Raw genomic sequence first — 17,618 nt, forward strand, 5'->3', positions numbered from 1 at the left:
TTAAATGGTCTTCAGGATTAGTTCTCCATGCTTCTTGCAGGACATTCAAAGCTCTTCCTTGGATATTGGCTCTCTTCTGCTCTGTTCTCTGTCCCACACAGCTTCAATAATGTTCAGGCTTGGGCTTTGGGGAGACCAATCCATGACTGATGTGTGTACCATTGTGTGTTTTTCCATCCATGTATGCTTTTACTGCAATGGCAGTGCGTTTGGAATCATGTTGAAAAATTAAACCTCTCTTGAAACCTAGTCATCTTCTTTTTTATTTGCATGGCTAGAGGCATAAGGAGAATACATTTTTGGACAACTCAACTGATTTAACTTCTATTCTTAGAAAGCCAGCTTGCATCTTCTTCTTTCAGCGGCTCCCTTTAGGGGTTGCCACAGCAGATCATCTGCCTCTATCTCGCCCTGTCCCATCCTCTTCTGTCACACCAACCCTCTGAATGTCCTAGAAAACCAGCTTGTTTAAATATTACAAGAAAATGTGTCTTATACTTAAAAGTATAAGAGCTAAATCACCAGTTCTGAATAAATCAGCTTGTTTCACACAGTAGATAAAACAGAGGGATGTTTGTTTCAAAAATGTAATGACTTATGAAGTGAAAAAGACCGGTGCACTGTCTTACTGGGGCATAAATGATATTTTCCTGCTATGGCAAATGAAAATGACTGTTGCAGATTCCTCACAATCCTTACTGTTGCGTGTCATGTGTTCCATTTTTGACTGTATTTAAAACATGTAAGGCACAAAAGAATTACTGTGATATCTCCATCGTAAGATGCAATAAAGCTTACTGCTGGATCATGCTGGAGCTTACTTTTAATACCAAACCTTATATTGTGCTGCAAAGTCCATTTTACACATTGGGAACATATAAAAGCAGAACAGTCACACCTCAGTGTCAATTTAGTAGCTTGTTTGTGGCTATTACAGATGTTTTTAAAGACGACAAAAGCAAGATAGAAGTGTCTTGGCTGACAGATCTTTTACTTGTCTGTTACTGTTACTTAAGCGCTGCCCTAATACAGTCAGTATGACCTCCACTGTGCGCTATGCAATACGCTTATCTGGCACCCTGTGTGTGAAAAAAACCCTGCAAGAAATATAATGAATGCTGTCTTTTATCACATTTGGCAGATCAAAGGTACTCAGAAGGCTCAGTTTTAATTTGCTTCCATAGGGGTTTAACTCATTAGTCAGAATTAAAAGTTTTTGCATAATTATTCAAACTGTCTATCAACCAAAAATGTGACTATATTCATTCTATAAGAAGCCTGTGTAATATTTAAAAAAAATAATACATCTTATTCTGTAAAATATTTTGCTTTATCATCTGGTTGGTAATAAATGTCATTACAAAGAGAATACATGCTTATAACATCAGAATCACAATATGGTTTACTGAGGTGATCTCATACTCGTGTCTTCCAGGTTTTTTTTTTTTTTTTTTACAATACTGTCATTACTTGAAGAAATAAAGAATGTCCACTGAGACTCTCGCTGTCTCTCTATCAACGTTCTCGGTGAGCAGGTTGAAATATTTCAGCATCCAGGATGTCAGCGCTCCAGGGCAGAGCAGTCAAAGGCTGTGAACACCAAGTCCTATGAAAACAAAACACACCATGGGACACCGGTGAGGGAGGTGTGAACATTTTAGCAGTGACTTGTTTTTCACTTGGTAAATAATGTTTGTATATGCTTTATGTAAGCCACAGCACAAGGTTACCTTTCTCTCTAATGTAAGTGAATTTACTCTGACCCTTCTCTGAGGCATTGTGGCCTCACCTAGACGGGCAGATCAGTCATGTCAGGACACCAATAGCAGACCCAGATGGGTCTGACATCACAGATCAGGTGAGTGGGATCAAACGCTCACAGAGCACAGAAGGTTATTCATAATCTGCATCATAAACCCTGCTTAATCCTGCGAAATCACCAAGTGAGTGACCCAGTAAACAGCAGTTAGTTTGAATGCATCTCATCACTGTTAGCCTGTTTTCAGTTTATGAAACTATATCAGGTGCATGGGTGAGTTAAAACGCAGCTCAGTGACTACATATTCAATAAAAATCTGGTTTAATCAGAGCTATACGTTTGATCTTAACTATGAATTGTAATTTACTTTATGACGTTTCTAGAGTTTCCAGGCAAAAATGCACTACACCACACTTACGTCCCACAAGATGGGATGTTAATATCTGATATATGATTGAGTATGGCACAGTTTACACTTATTTAGACAGCTTGTCTTGTCTTACCCCGTGGCATCTCTCTGACATGATGATGAAGAGCTGTCGCATAGTGACACCCAGCTTCCTTACGTCTCTGGTGTAAGCACAGCGGCGCTGTCGCAGGCCCTCCACCATTTGGAGGTAGGTGCTCATTTTGTACATCACACAACCATTCTGTCATGAGTAACAATTAGTGTCCCTGCGCATGATTTACTGCAGCTAAAGTTTGCAGTCAAAATACCACATAAGTGAGCGTCAAAAATGCAGGGACGGCCAGATTACTCAAAACAATGTGTGTAGATCATCGACAGAAAGGAGAGCGCAGAAAACATTTTCTTTTCGGAATGTTATATGGCAAAAATCATGCCATTTTATTATTCTTTTTTAATAATAAAGACATACTTACATGAACATCAATGTAGAGATTTGGCATGCGTGCCATGCAGTAACTCTGGATGAAAAGAATGACAGCTATCAAGTCTCACAGATTTTACAACCTTTCCTGACTTTCCATGATTTCTTTGAAATCATGTTTCTTGTGTCACTAAAGCCAGCTGAAATAATATACAATTATTTATGTAAAGTACAGAATCTTTATTATTCACAAGTTTTTAAACAGTTAGAATAGTTATAAAATACCACTTAAGTGTAAAGTAAAATAAAAAATTACCAAGCTGACTTACAGTCTCTGGGTCCCTTTTCAAATCTGCTGCCCACTGGGTGAGGTCCCGGGCCATGCTCAGCACCTTAGTATAGCATGTTGGAGGGTAGAAAGGGTAGCTCAATATCAGCGGCATCAAAGATGAGATAAACAACACGTGTTTAAAGATTGCCATGACTCACTGATACCTAGTGTACCAGCAGAGCTTTGGTTTGGTTGTGTGACCAACGCTCACATGGAGCCACGTATGCATCTGGATGGATTTTAACACACCCTTTGTTTACTCCAAAATAACTGTGAAGGAATGACAGGGGAAGATCCTTTGTGATGCAATAAGGCAGATTTGCATGCATTGTGTGCATCTGAGTTCAGCATCGATTCTCCTCTTCTAATGGATACAAATTTAAAATAAAGTAAAAGATACAACTTTGAAGTTGTATCTGCATTACTGCTCAGTAGCTAGAAAACATTTTTTTTATTGTTATATATGAATCTTTAGAAACAGTGTTTTTTTTCACTGACAGTGATAACTGTTGGGAAATGAACTACAGATTCTGATTATGTGTAGCATTTGGTAAGTGTTCTCTCCACCACAGATGATACATTTTCATACACTTTTTTATGTCAACAATTTTTATTTGTATGATACATACAAACTGTGAGGCTAACTGCACACTATGAATTTTCCAACTCAGCATAGAGTACTTTTTGCATTAAATTGGCGCATGTCTTAGTCTATATATATGTTTTTAATATCTTCTATGCAGGAGGAGAGGAGTCCAGATAGTTTAGATGTTGAATATCCCAATGAAGGCATTGAATTAGTTTTCCATTAATGGCTGGAGCATCAGCTTCACAATGATTTTTACTAATTGCATCATCAGAACTAAACTAAAATACCAAATAAACAAATGAATAAGTAAAGAAGCAACAGAACAAACTCATAAAAGCGGCTGTTTATGAATATGGGAACAAGTGGTTGTTAATGTCATGTGTGGTCATACCAAATAGCTTCACTGCAGCAACTATCAATTTTCAAAATATAAAGCAGATGAGTTGTACACTATTTTAAAGCTGGCATATAACAGTTACTTAGCCTAGACTTGCCAACTACCCTTGACTGCTGTTAGGCAACAATCTCACTTTTATCCATTAGATGGGGCTAATTTCACAGACTTGTAGGCTCTATAGTTTCTGCATAAAAGTTCTGCAAAAAAAAAAAAAAAAAAATCACCACTCCTCTATTCAAATCTGTATCCAGTATAAATGGGCATAACAATGACAGCTTCCCTTTTGCAAATAAAAATCTCCCATTTTCACTTACAAAACTGGGAAAACAGTGACACGTTTTATGACCTCAGGCATGTTATGTAGCTTGACTTCATCTCTGCCCAGGTGTGATCTGAGCCTGCCGTCATTCATCACATCTAAAAAACATGTAAACTCCCCAATGCTGCCCAATGCCCAATAAGGGACTGGCCTGGTTTTGAATGATATCTGCTCCCACTTCATAGCGTGGGGCGATCTTGTCAGTAAGATGGATGACCAACTCTGAGCGTCTTAGCATGACGGGCATAAAGAGGAAGTGCAATGTAAGCATGTCTTGCATGCCCCAGTCCCACTACTCAGCCATTCTCCTCTTGACCTTGGCTTGCTCAATTAGCAGGGGGAGGCAGGAAATAGTGCAGTCCTGACTATGGATGGATGTGTTTTACAGTTAGTAGTTAATGGCTGCAAATGTTAATATATAATCAGTGGCTGCACTAAAGAACTATGGCCAAAAGGAAATCCAACTGCATTGCAGTAAGCAACATACTTCACATATTTAATGAAGATCATCATCTACATCATCATGTATAGGTAAAGATGTAGGTCTCTGCATAACTATATATTATAAAATGTGGAAAGACTGTCGCTACCTATGTGTCTGTTCTCACAGGTAGGCAATAAGAAAACTTATAACGCTTTTAACTATTCAAGAATATGAACTCTGTATTGATAGCTGGCATGAAACAATACAATAAAGTACACTAAGATCTGCACAGACTCAGAATGGAACACTAGAGGGACATTATACATGGAGAATTATGGACGCTAATTACTATTTCCATATAATTTTAAAAGCTATTATGGTGCAGCAGGCTCAGCTGGACTATAAAGAGACTTTCACCTGGGGCACCTGGTGGAAACAGTTCTGGTGCCAAGAAGTGGTTACAACTTCTTGTCAACACAGTATGAACACTGACTCCATGGTGGCAACTATAGGGAAATGAGCAATATGAGGCAATTTCAAAGTGATGGTCTATGCAGTAAGAGAAGATCAGCATTGGGTGATTTTTAATAGCTGAGCCGGGGGGGGGACTGAATAGGAAATCAGATTTTTCTCAATGTGGAAATTCACTACAGAAGTATTAATGAGTAAAGATTCGTGGAAAAAAACATTGGGAAACCTCAGCCCCCGCTACAGCAGCCCACGAAACGTGCCTCTCTCAAGGCGCACGCGGGTGGCCAGCTCTTGAACAGGAGGTCAGCCGCTCATCAGTGTAAGCAGCCCAGTAGCAGCAACCCCCCCCCCCGCCGCCAAAATATCTGTGTTTCGTCGGCTCTGTCGTCTGTCCTGTTGTCCTCCAGAAGCACAGCGCAGGATTTCGCATTGTCGGCACATCCCGCAAGTCACGTCTTCCCGTGTGGTACCATTTGTTTCCCGTGGCAGATGTCCCGGTGCGTCGTCGTCCGAACACGGGACTACAAGTGATGCTTTGAGCAGCACTGTTGCTCTTCACCTCTCTGCAGCAAAGCGGACTAGAAATGGTCCTATGCTCAACTAAGGTAGGTAGGTGCCCACGGCTGTCCTGCATGGAAGCGTGGGGATACTTTATATTCAGCGCATGCTTTCCTATTTGATCAGATAAGGGCTCCCGGCACAATGTCCTCTGCGGGGTGCTCAGCACTGCGGCTTCCCGCACTACTTTTTTGAATATTTCATATTTACCCAAGAGGGACATTCACCTTCGCGGTGGTGACCTTATCACGCTGTCTCAGGATGACATTCATTAACGGGCTTCCCCAAAGGACTGCATGCAGGCAGTTTACCTACATATCACATTTTAGACCCTCGTTCTTCCTGAAGATACTGACAGGCACTAAAGCGTGACATTAAAGGATTTAATGGAAAACCACTGAAATATGATACGATGTGTTAGGAAATTATCATGCCATTTAATCACTTCAAGTCACTTCTTTGCAACTCATAATTGCATTGTGCATAACTGTTCTGTAAAAACTGAATTTTTCTTTTCTTTTCTTCGTGGAAAAAAAATAGAGAAACTTTTGAAATCTCCTGTCCTAAAAAGGCATCTGAATGGATTCCATTCACAGTACATAACACCACCCTAAATCAAGCCTGCAGCTTTTTTGCTCTTAATGGAAAAAACCTTACCATTCATCACACTTGCACTGTTCTGTGGGATGTGCTTATGATTAAAATATATAAATTCAATTATTGATAAATGATGGGAAAAGTAAAGGAGGAAGGAATGAAGGGGTAGGAAGTGGAAAAGAGATCTGGATATGTAAGAAATGCAAATAGCAGTTATTTTTTACCTCTTTCACTAACTAAGTAAATTTCCTAATCAAGCCTCAGTGAGTTGTTTATGTACTGCTGCTATTAAAGTTTGTTTATTGGTATCTTTAAAGTCTGCTGCTTCTTCCCCCTCTTCCTCTCTGTCCCGCCTTCTCTCACTCCGATGGTGGTGTCATGTTTGCCTGCCTTCCTGCACAGGTTAGACTCTCAGTCATCAGAGGGTCAGAGGCAGAGGCACATCACCCACCCGCCTCCTGGCTTGGACGAGCTGCCCGTCTGCCTGCAGTCGCCTGAACAGCAGCGAAGACAGACAGGGAACGTACGCTGTAGTTGTGCTGCCTGTGTGTGTGTGTGTTTATGTGTGCGTGTCAGCACTTCAGTGCCTTTAGTGTTTTCCCAAGTCCTTCACTCTCTGTGGGCGCGTGTATGGATCCAGTGATGTGTGGTTGTGTCGAGGTGGGCAGTTAAGAGGAAGACGGGACCTATTCAAGTCAGCAAAACGCAATCGAGCACGTGAGGCTGTCTGTGTGTATGTGTGTGTGTTTGGGGCCAGTTGTTGACCAGGCTATGAGTGAGTCTCAGAGGGAGAGCTGTTCGGTGCTGAGTTGAGTTGAGCACAACAGGAAAAATCCACAAGAGAAGCAACCATGGGGCTTGGACAGTCCAGCAAGGCTCCAGTCACAGAAGACACAGATGAGGGTGAGTATTAAACCTTTAAAATAGTTCTTGTTTCACTTCTTTTCTACTTTTAGTGTCTTTACTTTGAGATTAACATCTAAACGAAACCAAAGACAGCAGAGGATGGGAGCAGGATTCACCACCACTGAGTGATTGGCTTAACCTGTCTTTTCTTCACCTTTTTTTGATGTGCAAAGATGTTTCCATCCTCTTTCCAAGATTAAGAGCACTTGCAGTTAATGCATAGAAGTGTAATATGCTGATTAGGTCTGCCGCCACTCCTCATCAGTAAGGAAAAAGAGGAATACCTCTTGATATACAACTGTTTAGCTTTAATATGACCACAACAGTGTATATATATTTTTTTGCAAATATTCTTATAGTTAGGCGTGCAGGAGAGAAAAACAAAAGCTGTTTACTGAATGCCAAAGACATTCATCAAACTCATCTGTTTTTTTCTTTAATTCTTTATTCTTTACATCTATCATTATTGATCACCCAAGTCTTGCATGGTTAGGAATTGTTTTTCTTTTTCAGGCTGATTGCAGTCAAGGGAGCCTTTGATAGGACTAGTACTTTAACTCGGGAAGCTCCTGGTTTGAATAAATTTTCTTTTTCTTTGTGTCCTGAGTAGATAATAGTCTGTGATGTTATTGATCTGAGTCAGTCTCGGAAATTAATTCCACTCTGGCTGAACCCCAAGGCCTTCAAAAAAGTCTGTGTTACACGAGTCAGTAATTTAGTCAGAAGTGGAGTGGTTTTTCGAGGTTTTCTTACCTTGGAGATCCAGTATATCAGGTGATGTGATACATTTGTGTCTTTTTATAAAGTTGCAGACTAAGGCTGCATTTAGCCAAAGGTTTAAGCCAGGGCAAGATGCTACTCTACTCTCCTAATTATCATTAGAATTTTAGAAACGTAGCTATTATGCGACCAACCAGAGTCAGATTTTTCACTCTGGCCCACACTCTCTAATGAAATCTGTTGTTTTCTCTTTTTCAATCGAGGCAACCGTTATCAAAGATCAAGTAATTATTCATGGTTAACCCTGATGCTTAGTCATCTCGTGTGCTATTCTGGAAATGTCATTCATATCGGAGCTCCTCTGAACTTTCGAGTTAATGCCATAGTGTACCTTCTTTGACACTTCTCTTTCTCACAAATAAAGCGTGGGTGATTTCACTGAGAGAGGGTGAATATAAAACACATTGTTGAGAAACATTGTTTTGATTTTTTTTAATAGCCCTGCATCCTCGAAAAAAAAAGTCATCCCGTCACTGATGAAAGTCCCGTGAGCGACAGGAAGAGATAGGTGTCCCTTACTTTACTTTTGTATCCCCTCATTGCTCTATACTGTCTAGATTACCTAAGATACCTGAAACCCAGTGTAATTAGGGGAACAAGGGGGATATTAAAGAAGGTGAGGAAAGATTATTGGAGAAAGAGACAGAAAAGTGAGAGACTGCTCCACATACAATGGTTGTTTTTTTTTGTTTGTTTGTTTTTTTGCATGGCTTAAAGGTAGGGCAAGCGCGACTTCCAATATTATTCGACCTCCTAACCTGCCAAGAATCTCCACTTCTAATCTTTTCTTTTGACAATTGTCGGTGGTCCGCATGTTAATAATGTGCTCGCTGCTTTGAGTAGCAATAAAGATGCAAATTGAAGTGTCGCTTCATGCTTCAGAAGCGTCAAAGGTCGCTGTGAGGTGATACCAGTCGCAAACCAGTTTGTTTGTAAAGTGAACATTTATAAATGGTCATATTTCAAAATCTTAGACTATCATTGTGTGTCAGATAAAAAAAAAATGTGTTGATTCTCTATACATTACACCTGTATATAAAGAGATAAATGATTTCTCGTTTATTCTGTTGTTAGCCTTAAGGGAGCTAACAGTAGTTTGGAGCTTCTAACACTGCCAACAAATATCAGGCCCAAGGCTTCCTGTTGTGTCTGTTGCCACTGTTTGCACATGCAGCTAATTTACATTTAAAAACATATTAAAAAACTAAATAGTTGCTAGATAACAGCTGATGGTTTCAAAAGTGCACTTAAATAGATGCAATCTGTTGTTTGCTCTCAGTTCATGCAGCTAAAGCCTGGTCAAACATGATTGGTCAGTGCAGCCCAGACTGCAAACGGAAACCAGAAACCTTCCACTTATCTACAGGTTATTTATACTCACATGCAGAGATTTATGGAGATTAGTAACTGACACAAATGAATGTGAGATTGCGCGCTTAATTGAAATACGCAGCTATGCAAATATAGATATATTTCAGTTTGTGCCATTTTCATGTGCTTCCCCTTTCTTTTTCCACACTCAACCGCAAATGCATTTAAAGCAATAGTAAGAAAACGTAGAAAAAAATAGACATAAACTAAACACAAACATTTTTTAAATGTATTTTTTGGTCATTGATAAATCCGACCCTGTAATCAATTTATCTGTGGAATAATCTGTTTTCTGTGCTGACGTCAGTGCATATTTTCTAGCTTACACTCAACCCATATTAGGTGACTTACACAGAGGTGTGTGCGTGAAGGTGAACTCTGTCAAGACATGTTTATCTCTCCTGGGGAATGATGGGTGTACTTCATGTGTCCTTTATGACACGTGCACGTGCTACCTTGTGCAATCCGGAGACTATTATATTAGTATATTGATGAGTCCTGTTTACACCTTCCCGTACTTTAGTGAGATTAGAGCAGACTGACCAGCTGATTCTGTTTCAGTTGTCAGAGCAACTGTTCTAGAAAAGGATGATATTTGAAATGTTCCCAGCCTGGGCACACTCGGACCGAGTAAGAAAGAGTACGTAGCAGTCATGCTGAGAGTGTGAGAGACTGTGCGAGGCTCAAACTGACCAAGCGTGATTATTTCAATCCAAACTGATAAGCACATGTCAGTCAGATTCAAATTGACTAGCAGATGAGTGCCAGAGTCAGTCACATGACTTCCTCAGCTAGTTTAAGTCATGGAAACGCTGTCAATTTGCCAATTCCACTCATATGCAGACTTGAATCATTACATGCTCTGTTACTCATGTGTCCATCACATTAAACCATTCAAAGCACTGCTAGTAAATTATGAGTCTCCACCTTGCTCTCACAGCCTCTCTTTCTGTGTCTGCCTTTGTCTCTATCGCTCAATCTCTTGCTCTCTCTGTAGTTTGTCTGCTTCCAACCACGATCACAGCTGTCTTTCTAAAAAAAAAAAAAAAAAAAACTAAACAAAAAACATAAGCTCAGCAGAAAAAAATGACTATGTTTACTAAAAGTGTGGCTCTATATGCTGAGTTCATGCAAGTGCATCAGTATATCGGCTGCTACAAGCATGCATGTGCATCACAAAGCAGACCTCGTATGGAATAGGTTGTGTAAACACTCCAGTGCCGATAGTGTGAGACGAGGATGTGCCAGATATACGTGACTAACAGAGCATAACATTAACTGTCACATCCAATACATCTAGTGACTGCAGGCTGAGTGAGTGCGTGTACGCACGGTACACTGCTGCAAAAGAGGCAGGTAATGTTTTAGGTCAGCGCTATTTGTCAAAAAGCAAGCGTGTTTTTGATAATGATTGTGAATGCAGCCGATAATTCACGTGCGCGTGCCTCTTCCCTCTGTCTGTGTGTGAGTGTGTGACCACGCTCGCGCACAGACAGATGAGTGGAAAGAGTGGGCAGCAGCTGTTCCATCCTCGGGGAAACAGCGGAGAGGGAAAACCTTCTGTCCTGGTTGTCATGACAGCAAGAAACAAACATCCCCATCCGGTTCCAATTGGCGATAAATGTTGCTGATAAATGGATACTGAGATATGGAGTTAAGCTGCGGTTCAGGTTGCGTCTGTCTTTGTGTGTGGGTGAGACACAGGGAGCGAGGGAAGGACGCAAAAGCTGGCAGCAAAGAAGCAGAGCTACTGAAATGCTTAGGTTGTCTGAAATGGGTGTTTAGGAACAGACATCATATCAGACATCTTTGTGGCTGAAGGTTATTTCATTTCTCTGTCACATTAGAAACCTGCGACTTCTGGTTGCCCAGGAGACCTCCATCTGTTTCAGCATGACTGGTGCATTGTTCTAAAATGAGCTTAAAGAAAACCTCACAGTGAACCTACTGTAACTGGTGTGACACATGCAGGTTTTTGCATTTATAATACATCAGTGACCTAGTTTTAAAGGACGCACACTTGTAATTTCACTTCCTAAAGGTTTGTATCTGCCCCTAAGTTATTTGCAAGTAGTTCACTTTTAGTCCTCCAGGAGCAAATTCATGAAGCTTTCTCAAGCACAGTTCTTATCATGTTTACTAGCTCACCTATCATGAAAACAACAAAACAGAAATGCTTTAGAAATCTGCCAAAAACAAGCTTTGAATTTTTTTTTATAAAACAACAAATTTGGAAAATTCTGGATAACTACAAATATATTTTAGTATTAAAAATAACATTTTAATTTAAGAGTGTTCGCATACTTGTGGCTTAACCTTTACAGAAAAATAAAAAAAGTTATTTTGGTAATTGTCAATACTGTAAATTTAGGGTATAAACCTTACAGGTTGTGATCCAATGACTTTCATGAACACAGCTCTGTAACCGAGGATATAATGTCATGCCACGGACTCACTTTGATAGTGAATGAGTAAAAACAACACATCAAAAAACAAATCTATAACACCATCTTGTTACAGTTACATACATAATATTTTAGGTCTGAATTTCTGTTTTAGTTTTGTGTTGATTCTAAGAAACTGTTTTTTTTTTTTCTCCTTGCTTACGCCAACAGTTAATTTCGACCATTTCCAGATCTTAAGGGCAATAGGAAAAGGGAGCTTTGGAAAGGTAAGTTTCTTTTCATAAGAAATTAGATGGAATATAAACCCAGATTAGCTGGAAACAACAGTAAAACACACACACACACACACACACACACACACACACACACACACACACACACACACACACACACACACACACACACACACACACACACACACACCTTGTTCTGGTGTTGCACTATCTGTCTTTGTTTTGTTTTCTTGCAATTTTTGCACACTTGCACTTTATGTTGTCCTGTGTTGATTGTCTGTTATATGTACCGCCATGGTCTTGGAGGAACGTCTCGCTTCACTGTGCACTGTACCACTGCACATGGTTGAAATGACAATAAAGCCACTTGACTTGACTTGACTCAACTTGACAATGCACACTTCCAGAAGACTGGTGTTGCTTAAGATGTCGCCCAGCCAATAATTTGAGAGCAAAAAAAACTGCAACAACAAATATATAATGGAACTATAAAACTATCAATTTTATGATTGAATTATTGAAATGCAAAAAATCAGTCACAAAATTAAAAAAAAAAAAAGTTATTACATATAAAACTAAGTCTGTGTTTGTTGTGACAGCATGCAGGCAAACCTCTCAGGTTGTTCCTAAATTCCAAGTAATCCTAGAGCTGCAGCCGCTGATTAGTGTCATGGCTTATTAATTTGCTAATTTTCTACATTATTCACTGTGAAATTAATGGCCATTTTAATTCCCTAAAGCCAAAGTAGATGGATGTTTTTTGACCAATAGTCCATCCAGTTTACCGTCAGATTATCTGATAGAATCTGCACAATGTAGAGGCTGAAATGAGGAAAATTTGATGTTTTGCTTACAAACTGATAATAAAATTAATAATGAATTCTCAGTATGGCCCCCATTTTTCTTTCAGCAAATCAACCACTTGTTTGAGTTCTGCATGATTTAATTTCCTCTAAGCACAGAGCACACCATGTTGTCGTAAATAAAACCACACCCCGAGACGTGGTAAAAGTTTTAACAGCAGCACCATGTTAAGCCAAGTGCCACATAGTAATTCACATCAGCACCTACAGTACATGTAAGCACATATAGAGATGCAGGCACTCCCATGCACATGCATACACACAACAGAGACCCGCACAATATCGACACTGTGTCCAGTGACAGATAAGCAGTCTAATCACAGTAGATGGCAAGCTGTTCAATGGGAGGAGTGATGTGATCAGGGTTTGGCTGATTAACTGTGCCAGCTGGTCCGCAGATCACTCTCTTAGCAGCAATCACTGGCTTATTGACGCTTGTAGCTCAGACAAACATGACTACAAAAAAGTGTAGTGTTATTACAACTCTACATGTTAATAAAAATGCATGTTTCCCTGTTTGAGTCGTCATATACCGTCTGTATGCATTTGATACACAACAGCAGCTTTTCACATCGTAATGGGTTGTTATATTCCGCTGTTTCTTTTTGCTGGATCATATAATTAATGCTATTTATTTGAGAAAACTGACTGCATTCCCCACTGACACACACTAGCAATTCTAATGAGTGCTAACCTGATGTTTCCCATCTCTAAAATGCTAAATATGCAGGTGTGAAAAGTTAAACATCTTAAGAGGGGATTAAATTCTTGATCACTGGCTTAAAGACAAATCTTTTCCCCCCGAACTTTCCATCCAACCTTTTTCGGTAGACTGTGTTTCTGGTTATTGCAGGAGTGTTTCAAATGGTCCACCTCTTCCTTTGTCGGTGGAAAAAAAGTTTTTAGATAAGTATGGATGAATGATGGAAACATAAGTCATACTGTAAATTTGTCAGTCTGAGTATTTTCAAAACAGAATGCTGTTTTTTGATTCATATCACAAATAATGAATTAATAATCAACAGGAATTTACCTTACGCCATGTTGTCACATGTGATCTTGTCACTTAAGGTCTGCATTGTGCAGAAGAAAGATACCAAGAAGATGTATGCCATGAAGTACATGAACAAGTTAAAATGCGTGGAGCGGAACGAAGTGAGGAATGTCCTCAAAGAACTCCAGATCATGCAGAACCTTGAACATCCTTTCCTGGTCAACTTTTGGTAAGTCATCATCCTGTAATAAGTGCAGCTGTGGTCAGAAGTTTGCATGCACTCATTATGGGCAATGTCATTGTAATTAGCATGCATCAGCATACATCCTTAATGACTTTGAACAATAAGAATTGGGCGCACAAGTTTAAATTCATTTTGGATTTTTTCTAAGTCACATCGATACACTTTACTTAAATCTTTTAGTACGTGATGCTTAAGGTTCTGCAGTGTCTTTTAACTTGTCAGGGCCGATTACAACTGGTAGTTGCTCTTTGCTAGCATAAAAAGGATTTGTTTGACAGCACTCATTGGATTGACCAATGCACAGAACAATGACAATGTCCAAGGAACTCAGTGAAGATCTATCTATATTTTATATTTAATCAAGTTGGGAAGGTATTTTAACTGGAGCCTTTTCCAAATGAGTGCCGATTCCAAGACTGAGCGCAGATGGGTGGTTCAACAGGACAATGATCTCAAATACACAAGTGGATAAAGCATTCTTACATTAAGCTTACAGACTTTTTCCAAAGCTCCGACCTGAACCCTGTTGAAAATTTCGGAATTATACTTAAAGCTGAGTCCATGCCAGGAACCTGAGCAGTTTAAATGCTGAAAGAATAGTGGTCAAATATCCAGGCAGAGTTCTGCCAGACACTTGTTGAAGGCTACCAAAACATCTAGTCAGGATGCAACATTCTAAAGGTGATTTAACCAAATAAGAGTGGAGGTGCGTGTATATATTTTGAGCCTGTATACATACTTTTGATCCAATGTGGATAAGAGAAATGATTTCAAACTCGTGCATCCAATTCGTCCTGCTTAAAGTTGGTAAAGATGCATGCTGTACAATCATTCCACCCTGGTAGAAGAACATTTCAAAGGCATCATTAAAAACCCCAAATTACCATGACATTCATGCCCATGATTAGTGGATATAAACTTCTGTAAACAACTGCATTTAGATGTTTGGTTGGATCTTTCTTTCATTCTGTATGTGTGTCTGATAGATTCATGAATGAATGAATGAATGAGCAATCTTCCCAGGGTCATTTCTGTCAGAGATTTTGGGGACTCTGACAGAATTTTTTTTTTTTTAAATTCCGGCTCAGAGTGTATTGAATTTAGCACTAAGTGACTTTAGCAGAATACTGCTGAATTCATTAAATATGTACACAAAAGGCTGCTGTGAAATTATGAATGCTTTCCATTTCAGCAGCTGATCTCAAAGGCTTGTGTTTCACACTGGTTATTGCCATCAGCTATAAATGCCCCGTCGTTGGTTTAGTAATGCATTCTTTCTCACTCATTTATTTTATATGGTGACTGGATCCTATCAAATCAGTAAATGCGCAGACCCAATGAAAGAGCGTCATCAATTAAACAAAACAACAAAAACAAACCCTTTTTACACAGTCTTGGAGTGAGCCTGCAGATTCATCCAGAAAGCTGTTGACCACTGTAGAACAGCAAATGTATCTCCTCTCTTGGCAGCTTCCCACTTGCCTCACCACATCTCGGTTTGAGGAAATCTTTTACTCAACAACTGTACGAGCTCATTCAAACTGGGAATGCTAATCTAGGATGACTCATCAGGTACCTTTAACCAGCCATTCGTCATAATTTGAAAGCTAGAGTTTATTGAGCACCAAGAATCGTGCTGAAGATGCCTGATAAGTATAGCTTGTTAAGTTTTCTTCTGAAAGGCGTCATTAATTCTTGATAAGCACTCCCACACTGCAACGTTTGAAAGGAAGCCACCCTGGTCTTCTGTCAAGCTGAGAGGCAGAAAGATGTCTTTCCAAAGACGAAGAAAAACAGCAACAACACACACAGTCTGTTTTTTAAAGATTAAAACATAGTTGTTTGTTCAGTTCTGTTACAATGATAGTGATTATTATTATTATCATTTCCTCTTACATATTTTTTTTGATTTTAAGGTATGTCCTTCTGAACACTTGTGGGGTATCAGGTATTTTGTTTTCTACTCTTTATCCATTGTGTCACTTTTATATAACTGATTACTAGTTTGGCAAAATTAATGCTTAATTTTTAATTACCTATACAATGGAAATAAAACCTACTTTGGTGAGAATGAATAACAAGTCATTTAAGCACATTTTTTCAAAAAAGGAGAGGAGGAGAGGATAGATGGACACATGAAAACACAGAAAAAGAAAAGAAGACACAGGCAGAGTGCAGTGCAGTCTGTGCAGTGTACGGACTCATCAGACAAACAATACCAGTGCTTGCTTTCTTGCTTGATTGCATGCTGTGTTGGATGAAAAAAAAAATTGGAAGTTAATGCTGTTGGCAGTGTAAGCCCCTCAGGGTGGGGGGTGATATCCTCTAGAGATGTGCTTGGGTCAGCGCTATGCCCACTCTCTTTCTCTCCCTCTCTCCCTCCCTCTCTCTCTCTCTCTCTTTCATGTTGAGTTGGCATAAGTTATGATTGTCCTGAGGTAAGTGCTCAAGGTCAGAGAGAGGGAGAGATTACCTGCAAGCGTATGAACTGCACTGAGCCAGTTAGATGCAGAAAGCTGCCTGGCTGTCCTCTCCTCTTCCTCTTTTCAGTCACCTCTTACGTGTCTTCTCTCACCTCTCCTATTTCACTCCCTCACCACCTGCTATACTTCCTTTATGCTCCTCTTGCTGCCACTGCACTTGCGACTGGGCATTGCCTCAGAATGTCTGGAAACTGGGCAGCCAAACAGCAATGCATTTGAGAGACGGGAGTGAAAACAAAGCTATTTATGCCATGTTATGCATTTAAAATGTAAAAAGTATTGGTTTTGATCGCACCACAAACAGTAAAGCAGCCAGTTGGGCATGAAAGTTGTACATTGTGGTGTCAACCACTCGTTGGCATTACAATCCTTTGACTAAAAGGGAAGGGATACTGTACAGTCATGCTGCGAGAGACACAGAGAGGCTGCAAGTTTCAGCTTTTAGGCTTGCTGCCTGTTTAACTGTGGATTTAGCATTCGATTTGTTTGTTGATGAGGGTATAACACAGAGGAAGAACTTTTTTCAAACAGCTTGTTTGTTGCTTAGTGTATTGGAAGTGTTGAGCACTGGTTGCGCACTCGTTTTCTTTGTGAGCAACACTAGCCTCAAGCAGAGAAAGTCAGTCATGCAGTAATTTTGACTGTTGTGGACTTACTTTAGTACTTCAGAAGTCTCCATAATGACATCTAGGGCTGATCCAATATCCCCACAATAATACTGGTATCATTTTTTACAAATTTAATAAAAATGTCATATCGCTGTATCATTGCTATAGCAATGCTAATTCGCACAACAATGAGACCAGCCCAGGCATGTCTGAGAGCCAGAGCGGCCTCTGATGGCAGTTTAGTTGCTAAGAAGGGAGCTACTTCAACAACCTCCAGCAAACCACATTATGCTGCAAAATATGCAAGAAAATTGTTCCAGCTACAGGTGCAAACAACAAACTTGTTTCACCACTTGAGGCAAGAACACACACTAATGAGTACAGTCAGCCTACGGAGGAGATACTAGCACTAGTTATACTCCATATGACAGAAAGGGCAAACAGTGGGTGGAAAAT

The 17,618-nt window shown here is 39.8% G+C and overlaps 2 protein-coding genes across 2 annotated transcripts in view; one reads left to right on the forward strand and one right to left on the reverse strand.

Moving 5' to 3' along the window:
- Nucleotides 1–839: 839 nt before the first annotated feature.
- cytl1 (cytokine like 1) lies at nucleotides 840–5,382 on the reverse strand. The gene is made up of 3 exons (XM_084940688.1): nucleotides 2,919–5,382; nucleotides 2,642–2,686; nucleotides 840–2,409 (listed from the first exon to the last, which is right to left on the reverse strand). The coding sequence occupies exons 1-3, from the start codon at nucleotides 3,069–3,071 to the stop codon at nucleotides 2,236–2,238; spliced, it is 372 nt and encodes a 123-aa protein (XP_084796814.1). The 5' UTR covers nucleotides 3,072–5,382; the 3' UTR covers nucleotides 840–2,235.
- Nucleotides 5,383–5,493: 111 nt separating this feature from the next.
- Nucleotides 5,494–17,618, forward strand: part of stk32a (serine/threonine kinase 32A) — a 65,317-nt gene continuing 53,192 nt past the window's right edge. Inside the window, exons 1-4 of the mRNA XM_084940687.1 lie at nucleotides 5,494–5,725; nucleotides 6,678–7,178; nucleotides 11,948–12,003; nucleotides 13,905–14,056. Coding sequence (XP_084796813.1) covers nucleotides 7,127–7,178; nucleotides 11,948–12,003; nucleotides 13,905–14,056 — 260 coding nt within the window. The 5' untranslated portion in view covers nucleotides 5,494–5,725; nucleotides 6,678–7,126. The remainder of the gene's footprint in view (nucleotides 5,726–6,677; nucleotides 7,179–11,947; nucleotides 12,004–13,904; nucleotides 14,057–17,618) is intronic.

Source organism: Perissodus microlepis, chromosome 10 (assembly GCF_051167445.1).
Source record: "Perissodus microlepis isolate ML-2025 ecotype Zambia chromosome 10, ASM5116744v1, whole genome shotgun sequence".
NCBI classification, from domain to species: Eukaryota; Metazoa; Chordata; class Actinopteri; order Cichliformes; family Cichlidae; genus Perissodus; species Perissodus microlepis.